The following is a 12,590-nucleotide window of genomic DNA, read 5'->3' on the forward strand; positions in this document are numbered from 1 at the left end:
ATGTCCCTGTATATATATATATATATATATATATATATATATATATATATATATATATATATATATATATATATATATATATATATATATATATATATATATATATATATATATATATATACCCTTACAGTTATGAGTGTATTAAAACGTACATTCAATGAAGCCACTCATTAGGACCGACCGTAGGCAATTTATCGTCCCGTACAATGGTATCATTTACCGCCTGCCCTTTCTCCAGAAAAAAACAAATCTTAAAAGCCACAATTTTAAGTATGCTACCCCATCATGAAGTCGAGGAAAAAAGCATTCGCACTCAGAAAGTTCTAAACACTACAAATACAATCTCCCTTTTACTTTTTCTTTAAATAATAATATATATCATGTTAGTGAAAAATAAAGCAAACACATCTGCAGAGGAAAGATGGTAATATTTTTTATATAATTCAATATCGAGCTTCAATCTCAATATATCAGTTTGCAATTCCAGTGCAACTAGCTCTTTGTCTTTATTCTTGATTTTCCTTCTACATCTGTTAATTAAAAAAAAAAAAAAAACTCGTTTCCACCTTGAATGATAAGGAACTTGTTTGTAACAAAGCCGAGACTAGTTTTCATATCAAAACTGTGATAACTAACTAAATGGAACAGGTGTTCGCTACGGTTCGAGAATTGCGTTGTTGTATTTGACCACAATCAAGCAATTCATACTGGGATTTGTTTGACCACTTTCTTTAGCACTATCCATGTGAACTTCAAGTAATGCGACTTAAACATGACATACGAATGTAGTATTCAATTAGAAGGTCAACTTAGTAAATGTAACTACCATCATCATGAAGTCTATTTCTAACAAGATATACTTAATTTAAATAATAAGACCCTATAGTTATGACAGATTTTGCAGCCGCTTGAAACTTTCCACCCCATGCAAATGCACGTGTTACGCATATGGTAGAGCCGGACCGTGTCACGTATATAGCTATATTGACTACCTTTGCCATATTTTCGTTAGTTTAAATCCACTTCATATTACAGAAGTTTAACTGTTAAATTGCTCAATGTTCATTTTTTTAAATAGTACTTACGCTTGCAACAATATAGGATCAGCTCTATGTCTCTGTTGATATCTTCTGACGGCACGTAGCATTGTTTCCTCAATGTCTGGAGTTACGAGAAGTAAAAGAAGCATTCCAAGCACAGTTCCTGTCATCATTAGGAACAGTTGCATTATTTTGAGGAATGGGCTCATTGTGGATAGACTGAAAAAAGAAAGAAAGAAAAAAAAAAGACTTGTAGTTGAAATCATGTTTTCGAATGGATTTATATTCAAAATCTGAAACATTATGGATTGTGGAACAGTTGTAAAATGAAAACATTCTACAACTAGCTGAAATACCCATTCTTCGCATGTATCAGATAAAATATCTAATGAGAAACTGAACAACGAAAGAAAAAAAATATCGGTCATTTTCTACTACTTTTACATATCCTGGTAAATGCCCCCTGAGACCCCCTAGTTCGAATTTTGAAATAAAAACGCCTCTGCCTCCAGCCGATGGGGGGCTGTATTTCGAAGTCGACGCCTGTGAAAGTGTCACCATTGATCTCAGCGCCCGTGAAAAGTATGGATTTGATACGAATATTGGTCATTTTGGATTATTTCTACATGTCTCGCTATCCTCCCCCGGTGACCCCCAGCCCGCAGCTAAGTGGGGTCAATTCGGAAGTTAATGCGATCGGAGTTTCACCATTGATCTCAGCGACCGCGAACATCTATGAATTCGACACTAATATCGGTTATTTTCTACTACTTTTACATATCCTGGTAAAAGCCCCCCTTCCCTCCTGAGTCACCCCTGGTTCGAAAGAAACCTTCGTCTTGGTCTGGGACCTGAACCAAGGTACCCTTGACCAAAATTTGGTAACTCTCGGTTCACTAGTCTGGTCCCCAGAAACACAGACAGACGCACACAAACAAACTCTTTATTTTATTTATATTAGATTGTGCTCTGTAGTGTAATGAACAAATAGTTGTTTCCGGGCGTCATTTAGACTTGAACCATACACAGTCAAAGTGAATCCGTTTACTGTCGGCTACCTGGGAGTCACAGAAGTGAAACAAAAGAAAAACGGTACAAAGGAAAGGGAAGGAAAGAGACGTCACATCTATATTTGAAGAATCAATATTTGGTTACTTGCTTCTCATGCAGATGCACTAACTTGAGGGCTGGTTACTTTTTTGTGTAAGCTGCTTATTACTTGATGCTCAATAACCATACCTTTTATCGCAGATGATAGTATACACCGAAAGTATGCAAAAATGTAACTTTCATACTGGGTTTATCTTTTAGTGTAACGTCTCATGAAGCTAAAGGAGGCAGCGATGATAATATTAAACGAAATGGTGGACTGAAGAAAGTGGGATAAAATGAAAGAATACCGATAAAAGCCATTCACACGATGCTTGTCCACCATAAAGCCCACTTGGCGCAAATTTGGATCGAATCAGAGGTCCCACGCACCAGAAGTAAAGATTCTACCACTGAGCCACCGTGACGTCATGGGTATTTTAAATAATATATAGTAATTACGTTTGTAATAAAAGATTACTAGACCAAAATTACGTTTGTTCTTGTTGTTACTTTCTGTTCAAATTCACAATCAATTTTTAACAATTTCTACGGACTCAGTTTTCCTTAAAATTGTTAGTAATTTTTTATGCTTATCCCTAGGTTAATCAATTCGTACTCAGAATTAGAAGCTACACATTAGCTCAGTTTTCTTTTGTATTAATTATGCCATCAATGACTTTAGAAACTTATCTCAATCTAGATTTTTAAAAATACGTCGCCCATGGAAATTTGCCATTCTAGGCCCGGGACCCCTGCGTCCATGTATAAATATATGGGTCAGTGTACAGGAACACCGAGGTACTGTACCGGCTTGGTTTCCTTTCAAATACCCCTTTTTTCAAAGTGACATAGGCCTACGTGAATGTGAAAGTAAGTAAACTGCCATGAGAGAATAGCAGCTCAATGTCAACATTCGGAATTGAACAAGTTTGTATTAAGAGTTCTTAGTATCGAGTGATGCGATTCATGTGTCAACTTAGTCTTAAATGTTCATCAATAACTGAGCGACTCTGGGGAAGACAATGGTAAGCGACACTGGTGAAATTGTGTTATTGGATGAAATGGGTTGTTATCGGACCACAAAACAATATGTAGATAGTTTCAGATGTCGTCCACATAACGCGGCAACAGGGGGTCGGGGGTCGGATTTGTGTTACGAAGTGTGACAAGACGAATCAAGTCATAGTCAAGCCATATACTGTAATTGTGCTTATACTTTTTTAAATATGTGACTTTTAAATGTACATTTTTTTAAATTTATATATAAATTTTTAAGTCATTTCTTGACAATGCTACCAACATAATTTCGCATTAGACAAATCTTGAAAGGCGAATCTTGAATTCAAGATTCGTCTACACTTTCTCTTGAGTTAACATCTGTAAATTCCACTGCCTGGGGTTATTAGGCGAATCTTGAATAGGCGAAATTTGAAGTCATCGTGATGTATGGTTGAGAAACGTGGTTGCTTTGAAAGGAAGAACGCAGACCAAAAGTATCTAAAAAATTAGATCCTGAGACGAATATTTGGATCAAAGAGGAGTGGGGACGGGGAATAGCAGAAAATCCATGACAAGGAATTGCGTAATTTTGCACCATTTACCTGAGGGTGTTAGTGTCATTACTTCAAGGAGGCTCAGGTGGGCAGGTCATGTAGCCAGATTGGAAGAAAGTAGAAGCGTCTTCAAAGTTTTAACTGGAAATCCAATCGAAAACAACCATTAGGAAGACCTAGGCGCAGGTGAGAGAACAATATTAAGGTGGACCTCGCAGAGATAGGAATATAAAAAATAGTAGAAACTAGGTCCAGCTGGCTAAAAACAAACGTCAAGCTTTCGAGAACGCGATATTGAAACTCCAGGTTTGGTGTCAGTTATAAACACTACGCAATTATTTTTAGCAACATATCACTAACACTAACATGAGAAGTAGCTATTTGTTATTTTTTTAGTATAGTTTAGACTAAAATATTTCCGTTGCCAGTGATACGCCAATACAAACAAAAAAAAAAGTAGGGCATTCAAATAAAGCGTTCCTACTGCTTGAAATATTAAACTAAAATCGACATATGATATGTTGTCTGTCTGATATGTAAAATGTAGGGGCCGCGGTGGTTCAGTGGTAGAGCGTTCACCTCTGGTGCATGGGGACCCTGGTTCGATTCTAGCTCGCTCCAAGTGGACTTTGTAGTGGACAAACACCGTGTGCCTGGGTTTCCTCGGGGTTCTCCCGTTTCCTTCCACTTTCTTCATTCCACCATTCCATTCATTTCTCATCATCACCGTCTCCTTTAGCCTGGCCGGCATATTCGTCGGACGTGAAACTCAAAGATTTTCATTTCATTTTGATATATAAAATGCATTTTCTTATTTCATTTGAAATATCCTTGTTTCAGTTTAACATATCAAAAGAAGTTTTGTCTGACCTTCCACGTGATGACACCGAACAGGCTCTACGTCTTTCATCTTGTAGTCGCCACCAGTGATGAAATTAGTCACAAACTTCGTGACCCGTGACCCAGTAGACCATAGGCAGTCAGACCCATAACTTGCTAAACCCGATGACACGGACAGATTCATAATTTGGAGTGACCCGGTCTAACTTATCATATGGAGTGAACCGATAACTCCCTAGAATACGGAGGCGAAATGTCACCATATGCTTGGGGAGTACAGTATATGTGAAGTTACTAAGTGCAACCCCAAGAAAAATGATTCTCTCCTCTCTCATTACATTTTCACTAAATATAGTTTTCTTTCTCGCTTGTTGTTTGCATCTGCCTGTGTTAAGTACTGCACTGAAATATAACTACAAGATTTATCAGAGTACAGACGCTTCCGATTCTCAGTACAGTTAAGCTATATGCTTCTCTTATGAGGAATCACCAAAGTTTAATCGACCTGTAATACTTGTCGTTTAGAATATAAAAGACCAATGAGCCTAAACTGTGTTTTGTTAATTCTTTTTATATAAATATATTTAAAAGTCACGTATGAGAAGAAGACGAATAAACGTTAAATTATTTGAAATATTCAAGACATGGTATTTTGATTAAGAAATTTCACATTGAGAATCAAAGAGAATGAATGATCGAGCTTAAGCAGTGAAAATCATTAATCAAATATAAAAATCTACAATAATCCTGCAAAAGTGATGTTGCGACTGGTCTTGAGTCATTGGGTTTGTTTGGGTCACTCGTCTGTCCGGGTCTCCGGTCTGTTTGGATCATGGGTTTATCTAGGACTCCAGGTCTGTTCGGGTTACCCAAACCGGATTACCCGTACAAATTTGAAACAAATGACCCGGTTACCCATATCCCATTCAATCACTGAGTCACTAATGGCACACGGAAAGGTCAGTAAGAGTACGTCAAAGATAGAAACCTTAAACAGTGTTATGCTGGCCTATATGCCTTAAGCTTAAAAAAAACTACCTAAACTGGAAGAAATATATATCAGGCATTCGATAGGAATGTAGTAAAGAACGGACACTACAACTTCATTATATCAACTTGACGGTGAGTTCAGTATCACGATGAAGATTAATACAGTTTTGCTTAACTGTATTCTACAACAATAGTCTATTCAATTCCAAAATACTCTAAGGAACATGGACTGATTTCTGTTTGCACGAATTGATGACTGTTGGCACATTCACTGAGAACTCACTTGTTGACTGTTAACATTGTTACAAACAACAGCCTCAATCAATCTTCATGCGTTATATTCGTTTGCATCCAAGTCCCAGGGATATTTAGTTAACAAAGACTGGAATCATCACAACTCCGACGGAATATTTAACTGTGATGTCATACTCCATCCACTCTGTGTGGGCGAGTTGCAAAGTCATTGATATTTATCTACCTGCGACAAAAGAACGACTACAATAAGCTGTATCCATTGAAAAAGTCAAGATATTTCTAAAAGGAAACAGTTTTTGATTGATTTCCGTGATGTCTTGAGGATTTGTTATCGAAAGAGAATATGGTAACGTACGCTTGTTTTAAAGCTCATTTTCGATAATTGTAACACATCATCACAAAGTTGCAATCCTGACAGTTTTTTTTCTTGTGCTTTCATTCTGTAAAATAATATTTCAAAACCTGCCTGTTTAGAAAATGTGGTGATGGTTGAAGACATCCCTGAATTTCGTAGTTTGTTACCTTAAGAAATAACATATGTAAGTAATTTCCCAATATTTCAGCTTAAGGGATTGATTCGCATTAAATAAAATTCATTTTATTACAGAGATAGATTTTCAGTGGAAAATAACTTTCCGTATAACTTCCTGAAAATCAATTATATATATATATATATATATATATATATATATATATATATATATATATATATATATATATATATATATATATATATATATCATATATTTTGATTTCGTTGCCTAATTGAGCCGCTTGGACCAAGTGGCCCAACTCGAAACTATGAAAAAATGGACTAATGCTTTCATTTACTTCAATAGATGGGTATCTTTTAAAAAGATTTTTGTAAACAATGGCTTATAAAATAATAAACTACATAGTTATGATTTTGGTTGTCAAAATAACAAAAATAAGAATTGTTCGTGTGACATTAAACTTCAAATTTCGCTCCTAGAAAATTTCAGTTCTGGAATTAGGCCACTTGGCATCCAAGCCATCTAATTGTACCAAAGTTTTGTTATAGTTTTCTCAAGTTCTCTTACTCAAGTTCAATGTATTACGTCTCTGTCATTATTCTTACAAACTGGTTAATTAAATGAGCACGTTATAGCAAAGAACTTGCGTCATTCATGAAAATACAGTCCAATCTCAGCCGACGGTACACGTTTCAGTCACGTATTCCTCGATTGTAGTATAGAACGTGAGCCTTAAACCAAACTTTCCTCTATTTCCTTTCTCTAGCATCTCCTCAAAAATCGTTTGCACAATGCGATGGTGTTAATGGTTGGATTGATGGTGGTGGTAAGATGTTATGTTCCACTATTGTGTGTTTATGGTTGTCTGTAAGATATATGTGTAATTCTGCTCCTGTAGTGAAAATTGATGCAGATTACTAGATTATATGAAAATGCCATTAATACTGTCGGGCTTTTTCATTTACATTTATTCTGCTGAAAAACTTGGTTGAAGTGATTCAGAATTGGCGGGAAACATTGAGGTACGAAAGAATATCAAGGTGAGAAATATCAAAATAATTTCCTTTGTTTTGTTTTTGCATTTTTTTCCTTTGTTTTGTTAAATATTGTGCATTTCCTTCCTGAACTATGGCAATATTGCAACTACGTCATCCACACCTAAGATCTGGACAAGGTCAAAATTAAACTCATGCAGTATAGTTTAACTATTCAGTTTTCGAAGAAATTTTGCTTGAATTATGGCCACATACGATCACTCGACATAAGACTGGCAGTATCAATCACGACGAAATAATTATCCAATCAGAAAACCTCCGGTCAAACTTCTGCATATCAAGTCACGAAATAGTCACATATATTAGTAGAAAATCAATAAATAATAACGTAGAGTGCTGGACATATTAGTTAAGGGCAAACAAAACGCCTGTCGTGAAATCCAACGAGTGAATCGAAGAGTAATTACGCCAAGATTCAGGATTGTACTTATGAACAACATTTAATGACAATGACATCACGAGAGTTAATTTGGAAGAAGTGTGTATGTCAGGTAACAGAAGTGAGTTACAAAATACAGTATTTCACATTCTGAACAAATGTTTTCGTTAATTCTTCTTAAATTTTCGTTCAATATCTAGTAGTAAGTGAAGCCTCCAAAATGATTATTATGACAAGTGTTCGGACATTACTGGCAGGTTACCTCTTATTTTCAGAAACGTCTCTTGGTCTCAAGTTTATTTTTCTGCTTTAATACCGTGCTTCAAAAGAAGTCTTGAATTTCAGTAATTTCCCTCGTTACTTGCGCTATATCATTTCAGAACACGATTTATTCTGAAGAAATGGTTTATTCAGTTGTTTCTTTTGTTTATCTCTTGTTGGAGTTTAGAGTCCCTTTTCAATACTGGGGCTATATGAGACATGAATCTATAGTTTAAGGTGGTCTTCGCACCAGCGTGATATACGAGGCGCGTTCGGAAAGTATCCTCCGATTGGTCACTGTGCATGAAGTAGTGGGGGAAGCGCTATCATCTTTGCAGTTCAGTCTTCATCCAACAGTAGTAGACTGAAGGTTGTCTGATTACCAGTTCCACTTTTGTAGCGTCTTAAAATGTGGGCTGCAATAGAAAACCCTGCCGAGTGGGAGGTACGGGCTATTATAGGTTTTCTTACGGCAAAACAACATTCAGCAGCAGCAGCTATTTATCGGGAACTTTGTGCCGTCACGAACAAACATTCATGACGAACAGAGGAGTGGTAGGCCATCAGTTCTCACTGATAAACTCGTTCAGGAAATTGAGGGAAAAGTTCCTGAAAATCGACGTCTCACAATCTCGGAGCTTTCCAATGAATTTCCATAAAGGGTCTCTCCTAGTAAGATAGTGAAATCGGCCCTTGATCCACATTGGGTCGCTATTCACCCAAAAAGTTACCCTTAACCTAAAACTACTCCAAAACAATTTTTGACCCCGTATCCTCTCCCCTTTCCAAATTATCGTGTCATATATGCTCAAAATTGAATATTTTTTTAAAAATTTTGGTGGGGGTGGTCCAAAAAGTTTGAAAGTTTCACAGATTGTAGATACTATCTAGATGCAAATGTCCATTTTTTTAAACTATCGATTAGTATTTTCTTTCTTTTTTCTTTCTTTATTTTTATTTTTATTTAATTTTTTTTGCGTGTTGAAAATTTCAAAAAATTGTAGAAAAAATTTTAGGGGGACACGTTCCTGACTTTTTGGTTAAAAAAATTTATTATACCCTTATGTACAACATATATTTTTTCGGGGCCTGAAAGTGATGGCAACATTGTCAAAAAGAAATAAAACTGAAGACAAACGTGCTTTTCGCGCAGTTTTTCCACCATTTTAGGGCCCTCAAGGTGAAAGCCTCTTCAAACAATTCTTTGCCAAAGTTCACAATTTTCCTTTCTCTTGCGTTCCTTCTGCTTGTGTCGTTCTTTGGCTACTTCGGTTCTGTCCATTTCGGAATAAAAACATTATAAATTTAAAATGAATTATAAATTTCATGACTGTATCCTGAACATCTCAAAAAAAATTGTAACAATAATGTAAAACATTTAAATAAACTTATGTATATCCACCAGCAAAAGTATCTCCCCCTGAGTGCTCTTATTCCATTGCCTAAGAGGAAAGGCGCACGGAAATGTAAGGAACACAAAACCTTAAGTTTGCTTTCCCATGTATCAAAAATACTGTGAAAAATTATCTCACAACGAATAGAAGGGAAAAGCGAAGAACGGTTATCGGAAGAGATCCGAAGGAAGCAAGAATAAGTAAAGGACTGAGGCAAGGATGTGGACTTTCACCTCTCTTGTTCAACGTCTATATAGAAGAGGCTATGAAAGAATTCTTTGAGAAAAACGAGAAAGGCGTAAAAGTAAATGGTCAGGTTTTCGGCACAATAAGGTTTGCTGATGACATAGCATTGATAGCGGAAAACGATGAGGACATGCAGGAAGCACTTTCAAACTTTAACGACCAACTGGAAAAAGCATGCAAAATGAAGATAAACAAGAAAAAACGAAAGTGATAAAGTGCACAAGAGCAGGACAGGAAGGGGCAAACCTATGGCTAGATGGAGAGAAAATCGAAGACGTTAAGACGTTCCCCTATTTAGGAAGTCTAATATCCTCGGATGGAAGAAGTGAAAAAGACCTAAGCTCCAGAATAGCACAGGCTAAACAAGCATTCAATAGGAAAAGAGGACTACTAACATCAAGAAATGTGTCGCTGGATGTTCGTAAACGATTTATTAAGACCGTGGTATGGAGCGTGGCGCTGTACGGATCAGAGACGTGGACATTGAGGAAAGCTGAAATATCCAAGCTGGAAACATTTGAAATGTGGTGTTGGTGCAGAATGCTACGCATATCATGGACCGAAAGGAAAAGGAATAAAGACGTACTAAAGGAAGCTAATGAAGGACGACAGATCATGTATATACTAGGAAAAAGAAGAAACAGCATGCTTGGCCATCTTATTCGACACTCCGATTGGATCACTGTGCTAATAGAGGGAAAGGAAAAATAAAATCAGAGAGAGGAAGACGAAGGATAGAATATCTAGATGCAGTTACGAAGAAGAGGCCTTATCAAAGTAAAAAAACAGCTCTCCCAAGCGAGAGAAAAGTTTTAGAATTTCCATGTAGCCCACCAACCTATAGTTGAGGTGAACAAGAAGAAGGAGTTCAGAACATTTGCAGTTTGTAAAACGCCTGGACTGATGCAACCCAACTTACACGTAACTTTTCTCGGCAATCACAGCAGTTTGTAGCCCTGATCTAGGTGTTTATGCAAGTAATATTTTAAAGTAGGCGCCTAAATTTTAAAGTAGGTTCTCCATTCTAGGATGAATCTCTATGGTTCGGATCGTTCTGTCCAATGAACACCATATATTATTATCAATATTGTTGTGTATGTAATGTATTATTTCGTTATATACTGTATGTTCACCGAAATACTGACCACGCATGAATAAGAAAATATTTGAAAGTAGTTGAAAATATCAAATCTAGAACAACTGCTGGAAATAAGTTTGTAAATGATAGCCTCCATTCACTGACTTTCTCCAATTCTCCTCATTTCTACATTCTTTTCTGAGCAGGAGAAGATCTTGCTTTTCACATTGAATATGCATTGAAATTGATATTGAAACATTTGAAAAACTTTGAACCTGGCCGGATTTGAACCCGGGTCCGCCGGATAGAACTTCAATGCGCTAACTACTTACTTACCGCATAACTTCATCTTCCTCCGAAGTAGCTAGTTAAAATCGTTGCAGGTAAGACTATACACAAGATACTAATGATCGAATAAGAAGACGTTCCTTATGTGAGTGTCACAATGACTTGCTTCAAATTACCTTTTTTAACTCAATGAAAGGTATATAGACCTGGCTCAATGAGGAAAATAATATGAAACGTTCTTCAAGTTGAGGCTACGTCATCGTTTTCAACTATGGTCCAGTCCATATTTACATTACATTTTACCTTACCTTAACTTCTAATTTCCAAAGAAGAAAATACGTCAAACATTCTTTTCGAATCCTTTGAATTGTATCAAGACGTGTAGGTATAGAAAGTTATATTTTTATCTTCCGTAGCTACTAGTTCGTTTCCTTATCTTTGTATGAGGAAACAGTAGCAGAGGGGTAAAGCATAACACTCGTATGACAGGGACCTGGGCTCGAATCTCATCGTAGCAATTATTTTTATTTATTGCAAGGGATTGTTTACGTAATTGATATTGTAATTCTGTTATTACTGTATTATTATTATTATTATTATTATTGGAAAGTCGAGACTTGGCTATTTTATATTCTAAGAAGGTTTTGAATGAATTTCAAGTCTTTTTGTCGATATGGAACGTATCTGAAGTGGTGAATTGCTTTAAACATTAATATTTCTAGCAGTAGAAGTAGTAGAAGAAGAAGTAGAAACTTATAAGCAATTGCTGGGAAACAATAACATTTGTGTTTGATCAGTCGTGTGTTTGACCCATACTAATGATATGCCTAACGCATTCATCAAATGTTCGTTAAACAGTTTACGTTCCCAGACAGTACGCATCAAGGTTGATACGCCTGACGTCATCTTGTAGTAGTGTTTCGTAGTTCACTTTTATATTGCGAGTGCACTAGGGAAAGTCGTCTCAACAATAAGACAGAGAGAAATTGAATATTTCCCATGTTATCTTACATTGGAAGTATTAATATTACAAGTAGTAAAAATTGTCTTTAATTACCCAACGGGAATCGAACTCAGAACCAATGGGATATGAAACCAACGCTTATCCCACTATTCTAAAACATCACTGTTAATTAAGGATCAAAACTTGGTGTCAAGTGTCTTCAGCAAATTGCAGACTTTTACGATTCCAATATTGTAAAACTCTTGTTTCGGTCATAATAAAATAGAAAGTGTCATGTAGAAACAATAGTAAAGAGAACTCAAATCGAAATTGTCAAAGTAAAATGAGTGATAGAAGTAGTATTAATTGATGTTGTTGCAACATTTATATATTAAGAAGTTTACGCCCTGCTTGAGCATCATGGTTAAATGTTATGTGAAACTACAGTTTAAATATATCTCTTCGGGTATTTCTTTATAATTATGTTCTTTCACGAGTCATTAATATACATTGCAAATTGTGAGTTCAAAATTTTATCCGGTTTACTCGATATTGGGAAAATAAAAGTCTATAACCGTTGGCCCACGAAGACGTGATGTGTCCCGCGCACTAAAACATAATTTTTATACATATTTTCTGTTTATTACGTTATTTTGTATGGAAGTTTTGTTTTTATGAAATG

At 36.1% G+C, this 12,590-nt stretch overlaps 1 protein-coding gene across 1 annotated transcript in view; it reads right to left on the reverse strand.

Moving 5' to 3' along the window:
* LOC145687157 (sialate:O-sulfotransferase 2-like) overlaps nt 1-12,590 on the reverse strand; it is a 99,597-nt gene that overhangs the window by 61,787 nt on the left and 25,220 nt on the right. Inside the window, exon 2 of the mRNA XM_081760618.1 lies at nt 1,086-1,259. Within this exon, the coding sequence (XP_081616744.1) occupies nt 1,086-1,249 (164 nt within the window). The 5' untranslated portion in view covers nt 1,250-1,259. The remainder of the gene's footprint in view (nt 1-1,085; nt 1,260-12,590) is intronic.

The sequence above is a fragment of the Thermobia domestica genome, chromosome 6, assembly GCF_964235325.1.
Source record: "Thermobia domestica chromosome 6, izTheDome1.hap1.1, whole genome shotgun sequence".
Lineage (NCBI taxonomy): Eukaryota > Metazoa > Arthropoda > Insecta > Zygentoma > Lepismatidae > Thermobia > Thermobia domestica.